Source organism: Agelaius tricolor, unplaced genomic scaffold (assembly GCF_023055355.1).
Source record: "Agelaius tricolor isolate 1412-34295 unplaced genomic scaffold, bAgeTri1.0.p SCAF_3, whole genome shotgun sequence".
Taxonomy (NCBI): Eukaryota; Metazoa; Chordata; class Aves; order Passeriformes; family Icteridae; genus Agelaius; species Agelaius tricolor.
The window spans coordinates 14,913,968-14,936,244 of NW_027269263.1; the positions used below are offsets into that span (position 1 = coordinate 14,913,968).

The 22,277-nt window shown below is 38.6% G+C and overlaps 1 protein-coding gene across 1 annotated transcript; it reads right to left on the bottom strand.

Moving 5' to 3' along the window:
• Positions 1-3,826: 3,826 nt before the first annotated feature.
• TTLL1 (TTL family tubulin polyglutamylase complex subunit L1) lies at positions 3,827-22,084 on the bottom strand. The gene is made up of 10 exons (XM_071422617.1): positions 21,941-22,084; positions 18,810-18,942; positions 17,408-17,616; positions 16,050-16,230; positions 14,843-14,977; positions 14,566-14,674; positions 11,163-11,306; positions 9,285-9,371; positions 8,011-8,174; positions 3,827-6,479 (listed from the first exon to the last, which is right to left on the bottom strand). The coding sequence occupies exons 2-10, from the start codon at positions 18,920-18,922 to the stop codon at positions 6,350-6,352; spliced, it is 1,272 nt and encodes a 423-aa protein (XP_071278718.1). The 5' UTR covers positions 18,923-18,942; positions 21,941-22,084; the 3' UTR covers positions 3,827-6,349.
• Between the last annotated feature and the right edge of the window lie 193 nt (positions 22,085-22,277).

A 22,277-nucleotide genomic window follows, 5' to 3' on the forward strand; every position in this document is an offset into this window, starting at 1 on the left:
TTAATAACAGGACAGGAAGTTTCTGGGGGAAAAAAAATCCTCTCATTTTAGATAAGTATCCCACGGTTATTTTTACTTTTAACACAATCTATTTTTAAATATGCTTCTTGTTTCTTCTGCTGTCCTCAGAAATTCCATGTGTCCTTTTAGGCACTAGTACTTTCTCTGCAAAGAAATTCTGTCTCTTGCCTTCACTCAGAACAAATTTTGTGTTTCTCGACTGCTGCCATAACATTTCAGAATTCTCTTCAAACTCCTTCTCTCTTGCTAAGAAACTCCATGGGTTATAACCTTTATTTACACTTCAAATGTAAATTTAAATCCTATATTTAAAAACCAAAACCCATATTTTGCTTGCAAATATAATGCCATTACTGACTATATATGCCAACCAATGACAATAAATTTCAGATTATTAAATTTAATTCCACTCAAAACAATGAATTTCACTGTTTCACTCCCCAGCTTTCACTGGGAAAGAACCTCTCAAATAAAAGTTATGTTCTCATCTGAAGTACTTTTTATCGTCTCCTTGTTTTTCATGAGTGTTTTAATTACTGTTTCATACTGTCCAAACTTTTCTACTTTACAGCAATTGTCTGTGACTACCTCAGATGTGAATTATTTACTTTTAATAGGTACAAAATTGCAGAATAATTAAGGCATACAAGACTTTCTGTCAATAGCAAAGGTATCAATGTGATTGTCATTACTGGGAAAGTTCAAGTATTGAGAGCTTGCCTAGGCAACTTAAAAAAGGTGGAGAAACATAAGAGTCTAGCCCACACAACTTCCTACAATTCAGTATAAAACAACCAATTTTTCCAAGATATTCATTTATGCTCCTATTTCCTCTTAATAATGGAATTTTAAACAAAATTGTGGCTAAAGTCAGCTTTTCCCAGCTATCCGCATTTGTTTTCTGCAGAGAAGACAGGAATAAAGTTTCTGTTTGTTTTGTTGGCTTTTTTTTTAAGAAGCCACACAGGTCAGCATAAATGGATACCTCTGCGCCACAGGGCACAGAGTCCTTCCCACTGACCCAAAGGCTGGAGTGAACTCCTGTCTCAAAGCAGGCACAGAATATCAGCTCCCTTCTATAATTTCCATCCAAGTCAACTGAACAGCAACTGCTTGAGCAACAGCACCAGTTTAGAGTGCCACAGTAAAGCCCTTCCTCTACCACAGATAAACGAGCTCTGCCTGACATGTTCTGCTGATGAAATGCAGGGTTATATATCTTCTGTGAATTGTCTATTGTTTTGCTGAGTTTATAGCAGGAAGTGAATCAGGAGACAGGGACATTTTAGGCAGAAGTCCTATTGTAAAGCCAACAGTAGTGAAGTAGCTTTAGGAATAATACTGTTTTTTTATATTAATTAAGTTCCTCAAGCCATGTACAGAAGCTATTCTCTGGGAATCTTATTAATTCCTTCCATGTCAAAGAATTAATAGGGAGAAAGGTTAGTGCCCAGGAAGCAAGCCCCACTATTCAACTCTAACAATAAACTCCTTCTACACTGATGCCATTATAACAATTCCCGTAGCTGTTTAGAGCTTGTCCATTTAATTCTTCATACAATACTGTCCTTATGCCAGGGAGCACTGGAGCATATGAAGAACAGTATTTTAGGACTGAGACACACATCTATTATCAGCTCTGCCTGGCAAGTTATTATACTAGCTAAAGTCAGAACTTTTGAGAACTGTTATTTCCGATTTATTTTGCTGCCCAGAAAGCCGAAACGGTTTCTCTGTGAGATACATTTGGAGGATGACTGGCCCAAGGCCACAGTTAGTTACTCAGAACTAAGAGCTTGTCTGCTTACAGTCACTCAGATTTAAGTCCTCTCAGTCAGAGCTGAAACAGGCTTTAACCTTTTGGAGAATCAGAGTCCAGCAAAAAGAGCTACCTTACCTCTGAATGAGAGCATCCACATGAGGTTTGTCAACTTTTATTACACGTCAGTATCACTCCTGTAGTCAATTCCCCTGAATTCCTGCAGCAGACACCTGCCTCAAGCAGGGAACACATCTCCCTCATCACCTCAGTTCCAGCTCTTAGCAGAGCCTGCTCCAGGCTCCCACCAGCCTGGGCACCACTTGGTACCATTAGTTCTGTCCTACTACAGCAAGAGATTTAGTTGAAGATGCAGAAGTGAAAAGGTGAAGATTCTATCTCTGAGTAAGCAGTTAAAGTTTTCCCTTTCAGTTTCTCTTCCTCCTAACTCGATTTTCACCTTTACCTTTCAAGACCAGGCATGAACCAGCATCTCACAGCATAATATCCGCATATCATCCTCTTCCTCCTCCCACAGAACTATTAGCTATGACTGATTTTGTTTCCTTGGCATCCTTCAAGTCTGCAGAAAAGCTGCTTTATGCACACTCATTCCAGCTAACACAGATTCTTTCCTTACTCAAATTCCTTCTGAGAATTTCTCAACGAGCCTTAAAAACAGACATTACATAGCAACAGAGCTTCCTAATTTTGAGTTTCTCAAGAACATTTCACTGACGTACACGAGGCCTCAAGTTCTGCATAGAAAAGGAAGAATTGCTACTCACTTACAGATTTTTTTCCTGGGCTTTCTGTTGTGGTTTTAAGCCCAGCTGGAGATGAAACACCACCCAGCCACTCACTTAGCTCCCTCTCTTCCCCTTCCCACACTGGTGGAGTGAGGAGGAGAAGTGAAGTAGAACTTGCATGTTGAGATAAGAACAGTTTAATAATTGGAAGTAAAATTAAATGAAGTAATATTGGCTAGCAGTAGTAGTAGTAGTAGTAATAATAATAATACTAATGAAAAAATCACAAGTGATGCACAATACAACTGCTCACCATCTGCAGACCCCCCTTCCCAAACCCCAATCAGACCTGTTGAGTAACTCCCCCAGTTTAGAGACCGGCCATGACATTCCATGGTGTGGAATATCCTGGCCAGTTCAGGTCACCTCTCCCAGCTGTGCTCCTTCTCTCTTCCTTTTGTGCACCTCCTCACCGGCAGAGCATGAGACAAGACAGAAAAATAATCCTGGACTTAGGATAAACACAACTTAGTAAAAACCCAAAACATCAGTGACTTATCAACACCATTCTTATTCCAAACTCAAAACATAGCACTGCAACAGGTACTGAGAAGAAATTAACTCTATCCCAATTGAAACCAGTACAGTTTAGTACCGATAACCAGAAAACCAATCTTTGTATATTAGAATTCCATGTTATTTCAGTTTTATTCCTTAAAACTCCTTTTACATACATACACTTTTCATGTTAGAAGTGAAAATATAACTAGGCTTCGAACTTCAACCTCTGCAAAAAGCCTGTGAAGAAAATTAAATGAGGAGAAAGCAGTCTGATGTATATAATCACTAGACAATTGTTTTTTAAAAAAAATGGAATGAGATCAGGAAGAGAGGGTCACTGCATTTGCAGTGTCTTTGAATTCCTGTTCTTTAAAGAGAACACTGCATGACTAAATTCATGTTTGGGTGAGCAAGATAAATTACTAGTAAGACATGGGTTGGAGATATAACTAAAATGTGGTATCAACATTTGAAATCTTAATTGTAGTTCTGAGATTATTTACTACATAGTCAAAGATCCCTATCAGGTTTTTATTTTCCTTTTTCCCCCCTAGTTAGTAATATTTCAATGCTTTTATTTTGAGGTAGTACTGAAAATTTACTAGATATTTTACAAAGATGTTTCATCCTTAAGGGTTTGAAATATGCTTTCCCAATACTACAGTGGGCCAGAGAGAAGGATTTACATGTTTAGAACTGACAAGTCTGCTACAAAAACATTTTCCAAATAAAAAACTTCTTTACAAATACTTTATTTTGTTTAATGTATCTGCTGTACACTGGGACAGAAATCTTTGAAAGCAACAGCAAGACTTCCAGTCCTGACTTTTCAAATATTGAATACTGAAAATGCAAGCTTAAATGAGCCAACCCTTTCTAAGCCAGCAGAAACCCCCTAAACAATTACATAAGAATATCCAGTATATTACATACTAATATATTCAGTATATTAGTATATTACATGTATATTAGTAATATTACAGAAAGCGCCATTACTATTTTGTGTTGTTAGTGTCTGTGCTGTAATAACACCACTGCCTATACAGAGTACCACCAACAAACCAGTTTGGAAAACAAACATTATTTAGATGCTATTATCAGTATTGGGTCATTGTGAAATTACACCTAAAAGTATCCCCTGGATTCAGTCTCCATAGCCTTCCACAGCAATAAATCCTAAAATCCCAGACCTGGTTTTGCTGTCATGTTAAGCCTTCCCAGAAAGGAATGCTCCTGTTGCAATACAAGAATACCACAACAACACATCCTCTGTCCCAGCCACTACAGAAAATAATCACAAGCAGTGAGAGAAAGCTTCATTTTCCTTCTATCACAGTACCCTTGTTATGTTACCCATCTGTCAAAAATATAATCATACTACAAAATACTATTTACTACAGGCCCAGAGTCCCTAGGGCTGTTACTACTTCCCACTTTATCCCTAATAGGAACTTAGGGGTAAAACCGGAAACATCTGCCCACTAAATATCAGTAATTAAAACACTAGGATGATTAACATATCTGACTACACCTCTACTTAGGAGCAGCTTGCCTGTCAACGCTCAAATATATAAGGAAGACTCACAGTTAGGAATTAAGAAAAACCAAATCAACCCTCCACCACCACCACCAATAAACCCCACACCAAAAAACCCAAGCAGAAAACCCCAACCACAAAATATGAGACCTGGAATTTAGGTGAGCTTTACAATCCTCCAGTGATCCTCTTACCTTACACTTATTTATTTCAAGAGTCAACTAGAATAGGCTTTTGTAGAGGCCAATGAGAAGATTCAAAGCTGATGAAGAGAGCATCAGTTAGATTTTATTTTAGTGGAATATACAAGATTAATGAAGACTGCTTGGAGTTACTCAGCCTACAGATTTCATTCTTTACTGCCAGGATAAACCCCAGATTCTGTGTCAGCCCAGCCCACACCTGCCCTTCCTCCCCAACACAAGCTGCTCTGGCCAGACTGTGTTCAGCTGTCCTGGAGACCACGGTTTGTGGTCTGGTTTAGATGTTCAAGAAACTAAAAACTTTGGGAGAGTTAAACTTTACCAAAAAAAAAAAAAAAAAAAAAAAAAAAAAAAAAAAAAAAAAAGAAGAAGGGGCTGGGAGGGAGAGAGAAGGAGAATAAAACCAACCAACCAATGCATGTTACCATTTATAAATAACCACCCAATATCTTGTTTGAAGTCAAGTGGAAGCAACAGCCAATCACAGACCCCACTAGTTTATTCATATGCCTTGCTGTTAGAAGACTGAAATACCCATTTTTATGTTTTGCTCCTAAGTTTTGGTATCTAAGTTTTGCATCTTAGTTTTGCTAGCTAATCATCACGACTGTTATCATAGCGACCAGAAATAAATTGCCATGTGCAACAATATCTTTGTAAATTAAATATACAAAAATATACAGATATTTGGCTTATATACATGCATAAATACACTGAGAGATTCTGGTGTAAATAAAAAACTATCATTAGCTTCAAGCAATGAAATTTATCACAGTATCTTTGTTCTGTCTGTTTTTCACAGACATGCACTATCTCAAAATAAAAATTAATGGCTAGTGAAACAGTCCATCAATATACTATTGAAATACTCCCTCAGTTCATAAAACTTCCTACTTTTAAAGAGTTAGGAGCTCAGAACACTTAAAGGAAATAAAAACCCCCAACCCTCAGCATATAAGGACTTGCTTTTCAATTTTTTAATACTGGTTATAAATCAATAGCTGCATTAACTGGCAACAGCCTCACGTACATGTACTGCTATTTTTTTCTAGTTGCTTTTCTTTTACTACAAGAATATGAACCATCACTGTGAAAAATTAATGTTTACCACCAACATCCTTTTATAGAATCCACAGCTCATTTATTATAGGCAGGAAGGGATAGGCTACTAGAGGAAATAAATACTATCCAGAACAGCAAGGAGTTTCTTTCAGAAAATGCATTTGAGTTGCCACTTTATAAATTAAATTCTTGATCATTATTGAGAATTCGTTTATACAAATCATATAAACAGAACTGTATATACATACACACTCTATATCTATTGTTGTAATAATTATCAGGTCAGTATATGTCTAGTACAGTTCCTGGGTTTTGAGCGTTTGTTTCACTTTTCAAAGGCTGTTTTGTCTTCGTTAGTATTTCCTACATGCAATGTAGCAAAACATAGGAATCTGTTCCAAAACTTCAAGTTATTCTTGATGTCTTCCTACCAAGAGTGCAGCTGTTTTTTCGGTCATCACTTCCAGGTGGTCAGGACAGGCTTTCCTGAATCTCTTGCACGGCTTCCTTTGACCCCCGTGGGCTGCCCAGGACGACCCCGCAGGTCGCGGTCAGTCCCGTCGCTCTGCGCCATCTCTTCATCGTATCTGTAGGAAAGGAAACCCCTTCAGTGTCTTGTGCTGCTACACAAACAGCTGTGGGCCCTGTACATTCTACTTCTATATTCTATTCTGCTTACTGTCTAGAACTGGAGTTTGATACAAGCTGCTTTGCATACGGCTTCATGCAGGCATAGCATGACATGCAGCTATGAGTCTATGAATCTATAATTTTACAATACAGATCATCCTGAAATATCTTCAGAGCCAGTTTGAAAGAAACTGGCAGCTGGCAGCTTTAGTTAAACTCCCAAGTTTGTGAAATTTTGTGCTTGTGAAGTTCCCCATGTACTTCTGCAGGTCTGTGGTTAAGCAGAATATCAGCCTGCTGCCAGTTCAAATAACTCCTGAGCTATTGCTTCAAAGGGAGGATTGTTACCTGCAGTGGTAAAACTCCCCTGTTGCATTACAAAGAGAGAAGGGAAAGAATGAGGTGAACTAAACAGCCATGTGATCAAACAAAATGCATCTGATGATATGGATTTGTAACACTTAAGCACAGTGATGAGTGGTTCTATAGATATCTAAATCCATTATAGCCTCAGATAACCTCAGAATAAACTGACATTTCAACTGCTATGCAAATTCCAAGCAGAATTTGGTTATAAATAGGTAATTGTAATTAACAGAAGACAATACTAAAGAATTTTGTAGGAAAATCATAAAATATACTTAGTTATACTGTTTTATAGGTATTCATAGCTACCATGTGTATAACATTCATTAAATCTTAAATCCTAATTCAGACCACTTACATTTAACTGCTTTTACTAGTAGAGAAAAAGTATTTAAGATGAGCAAGAACTAGTGGATCAGCTGTGTACATAAAGGGCATTCTTGACATACTGAGCAACTGCACCACTAGTGCCAGAGAAACTATCCAAACACGTTCTCAAAAAAGATAAGAAACTGTGTCAGCAATATGGTATTCAAATCAGTGTTCTTCTGCATAAAACCAATCCATACTAGATAAATCTTACAGACATTCCTATATAAAAAGTCTCAGTTTCCTTCATTTCTCTCCTTATAATACCGATCAAGGAAATGAAAAAATATCTGACAATTCTATGATTTATTATTACATTCATTATTCACAGGACTCAAGAGGCATTATTTCCATGAACTGAGAGAAAATTTGCATCAAATAACTTTTAAACCAGAACTAACTATTTTAACTGTTTAAGTACCATGTATATATTATCCTCCACAAAATTGAAGTTCTGCACATGTAGAAGACAAACATTCTCTTTGCTTCTGACCCTCAGTTCTAGCTGCTAGAAGCTCAGAAGGTGCAAGCAGGAGCTTATCAGACAACATTGTCTCTGGACATGAGGCAAGGGAACTCTGCTTTAATGCACTCCCACCTCCAATGCAGCTCCAAAGAAATGAAGTGGTACTTTGTGCCCATTTTTCATATCAGAATGAAGTTTACTTTATCTTTTTGGTCTACATTACACATCAAAAAAAGTGAGGGGAAAGAAAAACATTGGCCTTTCTATGAAACACTGATAAAACTTACAAGACTTCATAATTGCCCAGAACCTCTTTTGGTGGAGATTTATTCCATTTGCAGTCAGGAATTTCCCCGTTAGGCACAGCAATGTTAAGCGTGTCATTAATAAGATTATACTTCAAGATGCGATCATTAGCGGTGCTGGAAGTAAGAGAAGGGGAAGCATTAACCTACAAAAGAGAAAAAAAACCCAGTCAGTATCAGTTTTTGGAGTGTTCTCCAAACAGCATGTGTGATGTCTGTGTGTACCATTTGGGAAATTGAGCCTTGGTGGCTCAAAGCACATCTTTCAGTTCCTCAGGCACTGGAAGGAATTCCCCACTGAGCATTTTTCGTTCTACTTAGACAGGAAAGTACCACTCTGTTAAGCGTCTGCAGTGTCAGCCTGAAGATTTCTGTTGGGATGAGATTCACCAGGATCAATCAGACAAGGCAGAATTTTTATTTAATTTTCTGTTTACATGGTTACAAACCCCATACATTTGAGTCCTTAAAAATTGCCCAGTTTACATGAGCCACTGTTGCCCACAGAAATCTGCGGCTCTCTTCTGGTAAACAACTTTTCTTACCTGAGTTCTCTCATTATATTGTGAGCTGGAGAGTGCTCTCTATTCAAAGCACTACATTGTATCTTGTTTTAATTAAACAGGGATTCATTTAACATATCTTTGTTCCACATTTATTTTGGAGACGTAGTATCAGAGCGATAAACAGATTTTTTTTTATGAAGTTCACTTCAACTTAGATTGAGAAGGAAGAGGGATGGAAAAAATTTATATTGAACATACAGAGCTAAAGTATACATACGAAAGAGAAAATTATGTAAAAACTAAAAATCTTTCCAAATATCCTAATTATACTTTGCATGCCCCTTTTGTTTCCTCTTAATCTGTAACATTAAGACCATGAGCATTTAAAAATTAAATTTGATGTTTTGCTTCATCAAGTCAATGCCCATTTTTCAGATACTGATCCAGTATTTAACAGGGCTGCTAACATTCAGACTGCCTCTGAAGTGCAGTTGCATGGATGCACTGGATTTAGAAACCAAAACAGAAAGCCACAAACAAATAGAAAAACCAAAAAAAAAAAAAGGAAGAAAAGCACATGCTAGCTTGGTCATCACATGAGCTATGTCACTTTCCAGTATTTTTCTTAATCCTCTTACCCGATAAACAAACAATATTATCTAAAAAGAGGAAAGACTACATTGAAATCTACTTAGTTTTATTCCGTGAAATGAGAAGGAAGTTTTTTCCCTGTATTTTATAGAACTTTACCTCAATTAGCCAGGGTTTAAGCTTGTCATCAATGATAATGTCATATCCATAACACTCAAAGCAGTGTTTATCATTATTCATTACAGGCTGGGGAAAAAGAAAAGACAGTAATATGTATTAAAATCTACTCTTCAGTAAGTAACCCAATTACCTACTTTCTTTGCTAGAAATCACATGTAATGACATTACAAATCTTCTACAACACTTTTCAGTATTGTAACTCAAATATAAGCTTGCCAACTAGTAGGTTCAGCATTGCTTCTTTTTCTGAGGCTGGATGTAAATATTTCAATACTAATGATTGCACTGATGCCAAGTATTGAGTTATGTTATGTTAATTTTCCATTATGTTTCCATAGTGAAAATAAGTGGTTTTATACTTTACAAAAGTAATAACTATATTTAAAGCCTGCATGCATCAGGAGAAAACAGAAAATTTGAAAATTTACAGCTTCATATAATTGTGAATTCTTTAAACTTTAGAAAAGCAATTCAAAGACATTTCTTTTATTCTGTTGCCGTAACTATGCAGAAATTTTAGGTCAAACAATTACAAAATGCATTTAAAAATTTTAATTACTCAAGGTAACTATAACCCCAAAGCCAAGAGAGAGCAGGAATCAAGTTTGCTTAGACGCACATCCCCTAGAGAACCAGGAGCTTTCCAGCATCTGCATTATGCATTATATATGCATTATATAAACATTTGCAGTATGCATGGTATAATACTTTCTTCTACGTGAAGCTCATCAGATCTTTTAGAGAAAACTTTGTAAAGGTTTCTGAGATGTTTTCCCCATAACTAATAATGAAGCTTTTCATTTCTTCAGGGACTGAAAGAGGAGAGGAGGAATAAGAATCTAATTACATGTGCCATTGTCAGAAGGACAGAGAACAACAGATTTCATGCTCCATAATTTTTACCACTTCTCCTCTTCTAAGGTTCAGCTAGCATTTGATTATATCCCTTTTCTTCCCCCAAGTACTTTCAGATATGATTGCACAGCAGAGGCCAGGTTAAGGCATGCTTCCCCAGCTCCCACTGATCTTAGCTGCACGACCTTGTCCCTGTTTCTCGGGCTGATTCTGGTGTTCATCTGCTCCTTCCATGACTCAGCTTATTCCCCTGGCAGAACACCAAGCCATCAATAAAGCAAGGTTGTAATTGTCAGTGCACAAGTGAGCTGATTCAGCTCTAAATAGTGCCAGGACCAACCCAAAAGAGAGGACAAGACAATGTACTTGGGACCAGGAGAGTCCTTGTCAACTCAGTTGCCCCAGCTGATTCCCAGAGTGGTACCTGCCCTGTAATGTGATCACAGAATATTACCCCAACACTAGAAAGTCACTCAAGCAGAGAACTGGCTGCTGCTTCTTTTTTTTTTTTTAATAAATTCATAACTCTGTGACTTCTGCATAAAAGTAGTGAAAGTACATTATGTAACTCTGATGAACTAATAGCCTTAGGTTTGCTTTGATAAACTGTCCTCCAGAGGTGTTTTTTCTTTGACACATTTGTTATTGCTGGAATGACGTCACACATTTTGGCAGAACTTAATACTATTCACAAGGGCAGTATCAACTCATATTAAATAGTTCACAAATCCCTCAAGGAAAGAGATTTATTCACTCCTTCAAATATCCACAGACATCTCAACCCACTCACCCACCCAAGATTCAGTTCCCTCATCTCAAGAGATATCAAGAAATCAAGAGATAAGAGAGCTGCAGAAATCAGCATCAACACCATCACTCAAAGAGCAGAAAAGAGATGCAGGGGTTTGAAGGGCAAGCTCACTTCCATGGTTATGGTAAGCCTGCAGCTGGAATGGCTATGGGAAGCCTGCAGCTGGAATGCTATTGCTGGGCAGCACTCACCGCAACAGCCTTCAGGGACTGCACAATGATCCAGTGGATTTCATCAAATAATTTGTTGGTGACTTCCTTTCCACGGGTGCTCTCCAGGTACAAGCGTAAGTTACTCACTGTCCACTTGCCTCCATGGATATGGTTGTAATCATCCTGAAGAGTTAAGGAGTTCACTCAGTCTAAGATTTCGAAGTTGTTCAGCAGGTTTTTTCTCATCCCCACAAAAAGTCCCCTTATATTTACAAGTACTGCTCTAAAAATAAACTTGGCTAATTGCTCTTGCAGCTTCATGAACACCTCAACTTTGAACTGCCCTCTACATAAACAATTGCTTTTATTATAGCTTTAATATGCTTGTATCACACATCGTAAATAAAGTAATAAATCTTTGTCAGGAGAAAAAAAACTGGGTACTTGGACAGTTTTATAATAAAGTATGAGTTATGATTTGGAAATAGAAGTTTTAAAATGTGAAAGGAAAGAACTGAACGTTTTGCTCCTCTGGGGATAAGGAAAAAACAATTAATGAGCAACAGCAGAATTTCACTGAAGGTAGCTGTTGTAAAATGCAGCACTTGAAAGTGTTTGTCTGTATTTATTTATTTAAAGTACAACTTGTCTGTTCCCTGGTATCTTCTTAATGGTGCTACTGATAACAGCTAATTCAAGAACATAGTGAAATGACACCTGAATTGTTTTTAAAAGTTAAAATTTTCAAGTAATTCAGTACAAAACCCCACTAAGCATTACTGAAAATGAACAGGGGAAAACAAGAGGTTACCTTATGTTGTCTTTTCAGAGGCTATCAAGGCTGTGCATTATTTCTCTTTAAATGAAAAGACAGGAGCAAAGCGAGGGGTGTTCATAGATGGAAAGGCACATGTTCAGCCCTCAAGGAACTCTCAGGACACATGCTTTGTCCCTTTATAAAGTGTTCTCCTCAGAGCATTTCTGAGAATTAATGATTGTATGCCTGCTGAATTACAAAACACAGAATGCATAGAGCAGAAAAAAAGCTCTCAGAAGAACAAATTCTGTCGTCCTCTAGGACAAGGTCAGAGAAGCACCTATCTTATTATTAGGCTTTCTCCTATAGCTCTCCCATTCGTAAATTTGGAGAACTGGACAGTACAAATAAAGACCTGAAACATGGTTCTCAGGATTTGCTCCATGATAAAAATGTCATGACACCAGATTCCAGGAAGGGAACAGAGATCAAAGTTTCAGCCCTCTTTGCCCTTCAGAACAAGTACTCAAATCAAAACAGATTGCAACTGGGTAGAGCTTTACATAATTACAGTTGTTTCATTAAAGACATTAAAACAAAGTGAAAATAATTATGTATAAGAATTATTGTTTTTTTGTTTGTATTACACACACAAACAGCACCTCATCATAATTTTTATAAATTACTGACAGCTCAAATTAGGTACAGTTTTAGAAGACTAAAGCTGTACAGTCTAAAAGCCTCCAAAGTTACAGGCACATTTAAAACAGAACAAATAGAATGGGTAGCATTGCTTTACAATAAACTTCCTTTCTGCCTTTCTGCAAAACTGAACAGATATCAGTGGTTTACAATTTTTAAAAAGCTTTTCAAATATTCTAGTAATAATTCCACATTCTTAGGCTGCTACTTCTATACCCATTTCTGTTGACCTTTATTCTAAGTGACGCCACCACCACAGTCACTTCTCTTATCTGGGAAAAATCTTGAAGGCCATTCTATAACTGGTAGATGTCATTTTGGGTTTTTAAGATTTTCTAAGCTTTTTGATGTTGACATTCTTGTAGTGAATTTTTTCACACACTTTCTGTAAATAATTCATTGTTTTGCATTCTTTTATAGAAGAAGAGAGAGTTAATAGACTGTTAGTTTAACCAGTGGCATTGGAGAGATGCCACTGTCACCCTCCAATCCACTGTCACTTTTGGAAAACTATAAATGTTGGAGTCAGAAAATAAACGGCCCTTTTTCCTCTTTCACCTTGAGAACAGTGTGAGCGTGTGTTCTTTTGTGTCCTATAGCGACAGTAGAGAAGATGGAAAGGGTGCATAATAACAAGGCAGGCAATGTACCACGTGCCTCACATCTTCTCTGCTACTGGCAACACCACCAGGAGTTTTTCTAAAAGTTGTATGGGACCAGCTTTCACCATAAGTAATTCTCACTGTGCCCTGTCAAACCAAAACATGTTTGAAGCACTTCACAAATCAGCAACTGAACAATAAAATGTTTGTAGTACTGAAAAATGGCATATTTGACCACTTACCCTGATTAAGAACTATCAATATTATCATTTACATTGTTGTTGCAGCAATATCCAGACAAAGACAGTTCTGCTATGCTGCACATCTTATGGAACAGCAGCAGAGAAGGCATATTAAGCAAGGTTTCAATTTAAGATACATTGCATATCTTGTGTATGAGTGCATGTGTATACCTACATTAATATAATCAGGAGCATGTGTGTGTGTCTGTGTCCATACATATTATTTTCCATACCATTAAAATAAAGCTTCTGGCATTAGGAAGTGCAACAATAGAGTTTTAATGACTGTACCAGAGGCATGGTTTCTAAATCACAGACATCCACTAAAAACACCAAAGGGACAATCATTATCAAGTCATTCCCTGAAGGAACAAGGCTTGGGAAGTGACACTTTAACCCCATCTATGTCACCCCTGCCCCACTAACCTTCCCTCCCCACTGCTGAATTTCCGCCTACTTTGACATAAGGATAGGCTGTCAAAGCTCTCATGTTTCCACATGAATATCAATGGCAAATTACAGGACAGAACTGTTCTGCAGGCAGAGCTCCAGCTTTGTCCATGCAAGAGGAAGCCACCAGATGGCCAGGCAGCGCTTATTTATCTCAAGTTTGCAACTGCACATTCCCTTTGTTTCCCACAGAAGGAAGGCAGGGGCAGGAGGCTGGGGAAATACTGGAAGAAGCTGGAAAATCCTGTGATGAATAAGTGCTGGAAAGAAGAAATTAAATTAACTGCCAGAGAGAGAGAGAGGGAGGGAAGGGGAAATGAAGACAGGGATATTAAACCACTATTATACAGTACATAACCACATGATCCAAGCTCATAAATTTCATTGTTCAATTCATAAGTGAGTATGTTGCCTTCTAAATTAAAGGAGACCCCTGCTCTCAACTACTGTGAGTCAATACTGAAAATATCACACCTATTACAGAGCTGCAAGTCATTATCTTGACTTCTGTTTTGTGGTTTTCTAAAATGTCTACATTCTAAAATGTATTTATTTGTAAGTGCAAGGTGAAGTATTTTAATTGCAAGATGATGAGGAGTATGACAAAACCTTTTGATTCCAAGTTTCTGGGATAATTAAAGAAAATCAGTCTTGCTACAAAAGAGCATCTAAGAAATCAGCACACTTACCCCATGTTTCTGAATGGCAACGTTTGTAAGATGTACAAACATGTTATCCAGTTCACTTGTACTTGGTGTGTATTTCACTGTGCAAAATCGGCAAAACCCAAGCTTGTACCTTAAATGCAAAAAGTCATTAAAATGTGTTAAATCCCTGTGAGAAGCAAGGAAGTGAGCATCCTAGGATACCAGTTACTGGTTAAACTTCCTTGTGCAACATGTACAACATTATTTTGACTACACTGGACATTATCTCTAAACAAAACACAAAGACATGCAACCTTACATGTAACATCTCAGTGGACGATAGGTAGACACCAAAACATAGAGACGAAGATCAAATTTCTTTCCACCAATTAGTAAGGGATTGTTGATGTAGAGTGAAATCACATAGGCTTCTTTGGAAGATTGAGACACAAACCTGAAAGACACAAAACATGTCTCATAGTATGATATTTGCAACAATACAATCCCTGAAGTCTTTTGCTTCTTTAGAAGTGTTCTGTAAATTTTGAGTCGACTGAAATCTTGCATCTTTTGGCAAGACGCTGTATAAAGTTGTAGAGGTTAATAATACACACTTGGCATCAGGCCTTATGTATAAAAAAAAAAGCTGAAAATACTGTAGAGATGACCAAGATCAATTACCCATTTAAACTCACACAGTAGCTGACCAAGCCATTCACAATGCCACTCTACAAGCCAGCCTTTTTCCCTTGAAGAGAATTTAGAGCTTGGCAAAGTCCAGACAAGCAAAAAGAATGTAGTGCATTACCTTCACTATTCAAGGTCTTGTACTACTGGAATATTTGCATTTCTGCTTGGTGTGCAACTGCAAACCACTGTGAAAAGTTAATATAACTTTCAGATTGTGACATTCTTCAGTTTCCAATCAGACAGGGGGAAAAATTCTCAAATGATATTTAGCCAGTCACTTGGTCACAGGAAAAACCATTAGTTGTGTGATCAAAACTTCTAGTCAGAGAAAAACATAAAATTGCTAACCTATTTCACCCATTTGGAAGGAGATCATCAACATGAGGTGTATTATTTTGTGTTCCAAAAGGAAAATACATTTATTTCATAAAAATGCATTCTTCTTTGGACCAATTTAGAAAGTGATTTAATATATATTAAACAATTATTGAAATTGCTGAGGGGAAGATTTCTCTCTTGCTTCCTGTTATTTAATACTGTGATGCAGAACAATTTCTTTCTGTGCAAGTTTTTCTCCAACAACACCGAAAGTAATTTTATAAAGAATATTATTTGAACAGTTCTGTGTACCTCCTCATACCAAAACAAGCTGTATTATAACCTGTTGAAGGAGGAAGCCAGATAACAACTGAGATTAAATGCAAACCTAACTATGAAATGACACAGCAATCATAATAATAATGGCATACTTTTCCCATGCATCAGACAATCAGCATGTTGATGCAGTTCACCTAATTACAGAAAGTACAATAAAGGGTTTGGTTTCAAGAACTTACGAAGATGTTTTGCTGTCTCGAGACCATTTTTTTATTTGGGAGAGTTTGTTGATTAGAAATATTCCTTTTCCTTGAGCTTTGCCACAAGGTTTCATAATCCATGTGCTGGAGGGATTCTTTCTGAATTCTTCAACAAAGAGATTATAATCGGCAGGAAGCATAAAAGTCACAGGAACAAAATCTGAATTAAGGGGGAAAAAAGGGTGCACAATTAAAGACACTCTATCTGATAAGGCTACTGACACATAAAGACTAAAAAAGAAAAGTTCTGTATTTTCAGTTTTCCAGTCTGGCATGGTCCACCTTCATTAAGAGTCATGTTGCTTTTTATCTCATTTACATACTAGTTTTTACTTAAACAATTGCAAAATGCTGCACGATGCTAGCTTCAAAGTAATAGAGTCTAATTCATGTGAATAGATTTTCTTCTTCCATTTATATGCTGTGCCATTGCAGTATTAGATACCATTTCAACAAAACAATTAAAATTTCTCAATTTCCTCAAACAGCTTCCACCATTCTTTATCATGCTCTGTGCAGGCAAAACCCCCCTTTGGCTGTGTAATTTTTATTTCCACGTAACTCCCATTATTCTTATTTATTATATCTTACTCTGAACTTCTTTTATTTTTCTTTGCTCCCACACACTCAGTTTTACCATGATTACTGAAACCTAAAGAAAAGCATTTTTCACTTTTTGCTATTAAATCTCCAATTCCATTCTTGAAGACCTGCCTTCTTACATGGATGAAGTGTTTTCATTTCACTTTTCCAAGATGTAATGCAACTCCACATATCTCACTCTGTTTCACTTCAATGCTTTCTGACCTCCAAACCAACTCTGCTTTCCTCATTCCTGATCTATTCTTGGTTTAGTTTTGGGATTTGAGTTTCTTGGGTATTTTTTTTTATCTGGTTTGCTTTTTATTTTTTAGCAGTCCTTATTAGTTCCCCAACTTCTCCCAAATTTCCCCTCTGAGGTGTTTGTTCATTCAGTTCTGTCTAGAGCCTTCCTTCAAAAAGGTTTAGTTGTTGCTCCATTGTAAGATTTTCAAGTAATAGTTTTTCACTTTTGAATTAAAGAAACTGTAACCCTCTCTTATGTGAAGTAGCAGAGCCCTTTGGTTTCACCACTAACCTAACTGCACAGTATCTTAAATCCACAATTTTCCCTCTCCAAAACAATTTTTGAGAAACCCCAAATGAATCAAACCCAAAAGAGGAACAGAGCACTTCAAGGTAGCCACTTTAATGTCATAACACTCCAGAGGTTCAGTGCTTCACACACAAAAAAGCTGTCTCTCTTCCAATTATTGACTCTCTAAGAAAAAAGCTGAATGCTTAAAATAAGAACATACCCAAATAAATATATTTCCCATTTTCATCCTTTTCTGCAAGAGGACTTCCTTCTTTCTCAAGTTCTTTTCTGTATCTCTTGATATTCTTTACCATCAAATCTTTTCTGGTCAGTTCATAGTGGTTTGGGAAATGATTGACAATTTGGTCATCAGAGAGACGGTAACCAGCTTCCACACTGAACACATTTCTGATTGTTTGGACGCTCATCCTGAAACCAAAGACAGACACCAAGTGATTTCTTTTAAGAAACACACTTCAGGACGACAAATTAGAGATCTTTTCCCTCCAATTTCTTCATCTTTTCTCTCTCTCATTTCTCTTTATATTTAATATTTTGCTGCAGTGAGAATCCAACACATCCTGAAGTTCTATTAACAAAGCAAATGAAATCCTGCTGAAGGTTTAATCAGTCCCTCCACTACCACTGAAACTGGTGCAGGAAGTGAGGACAGAAAGATGACAAGTGGGTCCTACTGGACTCTCTCTTGTAGATAGGTCAATCCCCAGCAGGGCCTAAAAATGACTGAAGTGCACCCAAATGCTACAGAATCCTCTTTCTAAATCTATTACTTCACACTCTTGAAACTCACCTTTTCTCATCAGAAAAACCACAAACCCAACCTCTTACTGACTGCCTTGCTACTTGGATTACAAAAAGAATTCAAACATATGACTTGAAAACTGGTTAAGAGATCTTGCTAAAAACACCTGTGTCGTTGAGTTATATACCAGATGAAAGTGCTGCAGTGACAGAGTCATTAAATCAGTCATCAACTACGATTTTCACAGAAGATAAGAGCGGGGACATAAATGCAAAGAATTTTCCATATTAGATGTCTCAATGCAAAAATTTAAGAATATTTCCTGAATACTACCAATCTGCTACATTATCATTTCAGAAAGAAAAAAAACTAACCCAAAACAATACAACACAGCAATTTCCATGAGTGTTTCCCCACTCTCCCAACTGCATTCCAAAAGCATGAGCAGATTCCTGCCCATTTAGATTCCTGTCCATTTAAATAAGTGGTTCACAAAGGGTACATTTGGCAGCACAAACTGCCATTCTGATGTATTTGAAAGGAACATCACAAATTGTTTCATTTCTTTAAAGAGCACTGTTTCTGCCTGTTAATAGATTACTGCATTCTAGGACAGCATTTCATGGGCTTATATTAGACAAACACCAAATGCGAAGATAATTTACTCTCCTCCTTTTACCACAATCTTGGTCTAATTTCTCATTCACTCTCAGTATTGAAATGTTGAATAGTTAGCCTGAATATAAATTATTATCATGAAGAGAAGGAAAGTACAGTTTATTACAGAAGTTTGGTCTCGAGTAACAGGGCAAGCCTCCATAACATTGATAAAAGAAACTGGGAATTGTAGCATACTTACCAATAAAAATTCCAGTCTTCATTTTCTGCCACCTGAATCCACCCTCTTTTTTCAAAGTTGTTTATTAGAACAGATTTTTCTATGTCAGTTACCCACTTTACTTTTCCTGCCATTATTCCGAAGTGGAATCAACCTGTTCAGACAGAAAATTTTAAAGTTGAAAATAGGGGAAGATACAGGGAAGTAAAAGCAGAAGAAAAGTGGCACCTAGAAAACACTTTCACATAAGTATTATTAGCTTAAAACCCAAGGGAAAGAGCACCTAAGCTCAGACTGAAACCCTGCACTTCTCAGCTGGAGAACTGCACACAAGGACACTGGTTACAGGGAGGGTTTTCACACTCCCCACCTTTTATAAATAGGCACAAAACCTTCCCTTAAATATATTACTGGCAGAACCCCCCTATTCTACATTGAGTAATGTTTAAAGAACCAATACAGACATTGCATTGTTTCTAACTTAGGAACATATATTTTTGCTGTCTTTTGAAACAGGAAAGTTCATCTGGATCATGTGGTGCCTGTAGAATAAAAACTCGTGATTCCAAGAGAAATACCTTACATGCTCTATCAACAATCAAGACTTGCAGTACCTCAGGGGAGGGAACCAAAGCTACTGATCTTGCAACTGATATCCTCCTTACAGGAGGATTTCCCTAAACGTCAGGCTGTTAGAAGAGTGCTTACAAACTGCAGTTCAACTCCTGACACCAGATGTCACTTTCTACATTAGATCTCTCACTTGCCCAGGTCAGCCTTTTGTTCGGATCACTCAACCATTCTGGCAGGAAGGGACCCCAGCAAGTCCCCTGGTCCAGCCTCCTGCTCAGTGCAGGGTTAGCTACGAGGTGTGGACAGTTTGCTCAGAGCTTTTACCCATTTATGCTTTGAAAAGCCCCAAAGACACAGCACACCTTCTCTGGGCATCCCATCCCACTTCCTCACTAACCTAATGGGGGTAGGGGGTGGTTCTCTCTATATTTTTATTATTTTCCCTATATTTGTTATTATTACTTACATTACTTTTCCAAGAACAAAACTCACTGTGCAAAGGAGTAGGAGGGAGCTGGGTTATCACACACCCACAAGCAACACCATCTACTGCCCCTTCTACGCACAACTTTCCATTGAAAAGTAAATTTAAACATAAAAGCACCTTTACTAAATGTAGTAATGTAATTAATGAATGTTAATTCAATTTAATAATAATGCCATTTCTGCAAGTAACATGTTGGACTGGAATTCAAGGGGTCTTCATTTTCCAGGGCAAGATATGGGAATGTACATTTGCCACCAAGCTCAGGCCCCTATTGTTTCTTTCTGGGAGGTATAACCCATATAATCCCACACAGACTATTTATCCTGTCAAATCCTACAAAGCCAAAATGTTTACTAACAAACTTCAATTTGAGAAAGTTTAGGACACATATATTTTTATTCATGTTGGTAAGCAATCTGAAATCAAGCTTAGATAGAAAAGAGTATACACAGGCTCAGGGTCTGTCTTCTTGTGTGTAGAACTTAGTTATACAAGGTCATGATCTTTGGGCCTTCCAGATATTACCAGAACAAAAGTAAATGAAACAATTAATTTATTTGTACTGAAGTTGGCATAACCCATCATCAGTGACTCAGTAATACCGCACAGCACCTTGTTGTGGTTTTAAAAGTTCAGGGATTAGTCTGCTCGCAATACAATTGTCCCTTCAAAAGGAAATGCAGTAAAGGCTACAATGGTATTAACCAACCGCAATGTAAACTTTTCAAAGGGCTTTAAACCAACATTCTTCACATCTCCAAGATACCCCAAGAGGTTCACCAAAATTCAAACCAAACATTATACCTGTTTCTCTGACTCCTTGAGCAATTCACACACAGGAAGGTGAGCTAAAATTAGGCCAGAGCTAAACACTGGAGACAGCTTCTACCAAAAATCAAAACAAAAATTACAAGAGCACAATTCTTTTCCTGTTTTGGGATCTTGGTGCCTCACCTATCCCTCCTGCTATAGAGGGACTGAAGGCAGACTGAAAATTCATCCTTGGTTTCCGCAGAATTTAATCAATCTCAGATGATGTTTAAGTGGCCTGTAAACAAAATCTTCCAATTTTGTACAAATTGATCGCCGAAACCCACAAACAAGAATGCACAACAAATAATATAATTTTAATATAATGTACTTTTCTAGAGGAATCCTCTAATCTGGAAATAGGTATTCTAGATAATCCGATGAGAACGCACAAGATAGATGCACACATTCACACATTCAAATCACAAAAGATGCACGCATTCAAACTTCTGGTCAGCTGAGACCCTTAGTTTACAAAACATCAAAGAGCTGCATAACACAGCCGTAGCCTGCATATTTGTAGTAAGTCAAATCCTTCGCAAAACACCAGAGCTCCTACTCAAGAGACAGCAGGCATGTGACAGAGACCCAGCAGGCCTGTCACTTCTCCAAAACAGGGCCTTTCCTGCCCAGACTGATCCCACGGGCAGCAAGGAAGCCTGGTAGCAGCCTAACCCCCAGGTGAGACCTCTGGCTCTGGGACAAACTGATGAACTGAGATCCAAAAGAAGCCTGGTTGGCATCACCGCCACTCTAAGGAGCCAGTGGTGCTGATGATGGCAGACTTCACACCACAAAATAGGGGTGAAGTTGCACCTCCGGCACCGGACCCAGCAACCGCTGATTCCTTCCAACAGTACAATATGTAACTGTGCTTCATTATTAAGTTTACTACTGGAAAATCCACTTTGGCTGTGCCATCAGAGGAGGCCAGGAGGGCCTGCTGCGAGATTCCCGAAGAGTTAGGGAGGAGAAGGAGCCCAAGACTGAAAGAGCCACACGGCTGTGTGTGCGCGGGTGTGTTTGGGGTGATGGAGGGGTGTGCATTTCTGTGCGTGCGGTGGTGTGTTTGTGTGCATGTGTGGTGTGTGTACGTGTGGGGATGTGTGTGGGTGTCTGTGCGTGGGGGTGTGTGTTATGTGTGTGGGGTGTGTATGTAGGACAGGTACGGGGCTGTGGAGGAAGGGGATGGGACTGGGGATGTGTAGAGGCGCTGTGGGTGTATAGGGGGGATGTCGGGGAGGGGACGGACACCCACGACCCGCCCCAGCCCCGCGCTCACCTGAGGCGGGAGCGCGGCCGCCGCTCCCCTCAGCCCGGGCCGTCCCCGCCGGCCGCCGCCATCGCCCCGCCCGTTCCGGCCGCCGCCCCGGGGCGGGGCTGTGGGGCCGCCGCCGGCCATGTTGTGTGCGGGGCGGGCCGCGGAGCACGGCGAGGCCGGGGCCGGCCCTCCCCCGAGGGGCAGGAACGTGCTGCAGTCTCCGACGGGGAATCCCCGAACCCCGCCCAGCCACCTCAGGGTTGTCCCTGCTGTGTGGGGCTGTTTTAGTCTAAGCGTGTGCGACTTGGGCCTGCCCCATCCTCAGGAAACAAGTCCCTAACAAACATCAGTCCATGAA

Bases quoted from the DNA above. Each gene is read 5' to 3' on its own strand.
- TTLL1 (XM_071422617.1), bottom strand. From the start codon at position 18,922: ATGGCAGGAAAAGTAAAGTGGGTAACTGACATAGAAAAATCTGTTCTA. The intron at 16,231-17,407 runs GTATGTTCTTAT...CCCTTAATTCAG, and splicing joins TGGGAAATATATTTATTTGG to ATTTTGTTCCTGTGACTTTT. The intron at 8,175-9,284 runs GTAAAGTTCTAT...TCTCTTTTGTAG, and splicing joins TTAAACCCTGGCTAATTGAG to GTTAATGCTTCCCCTTCTCT.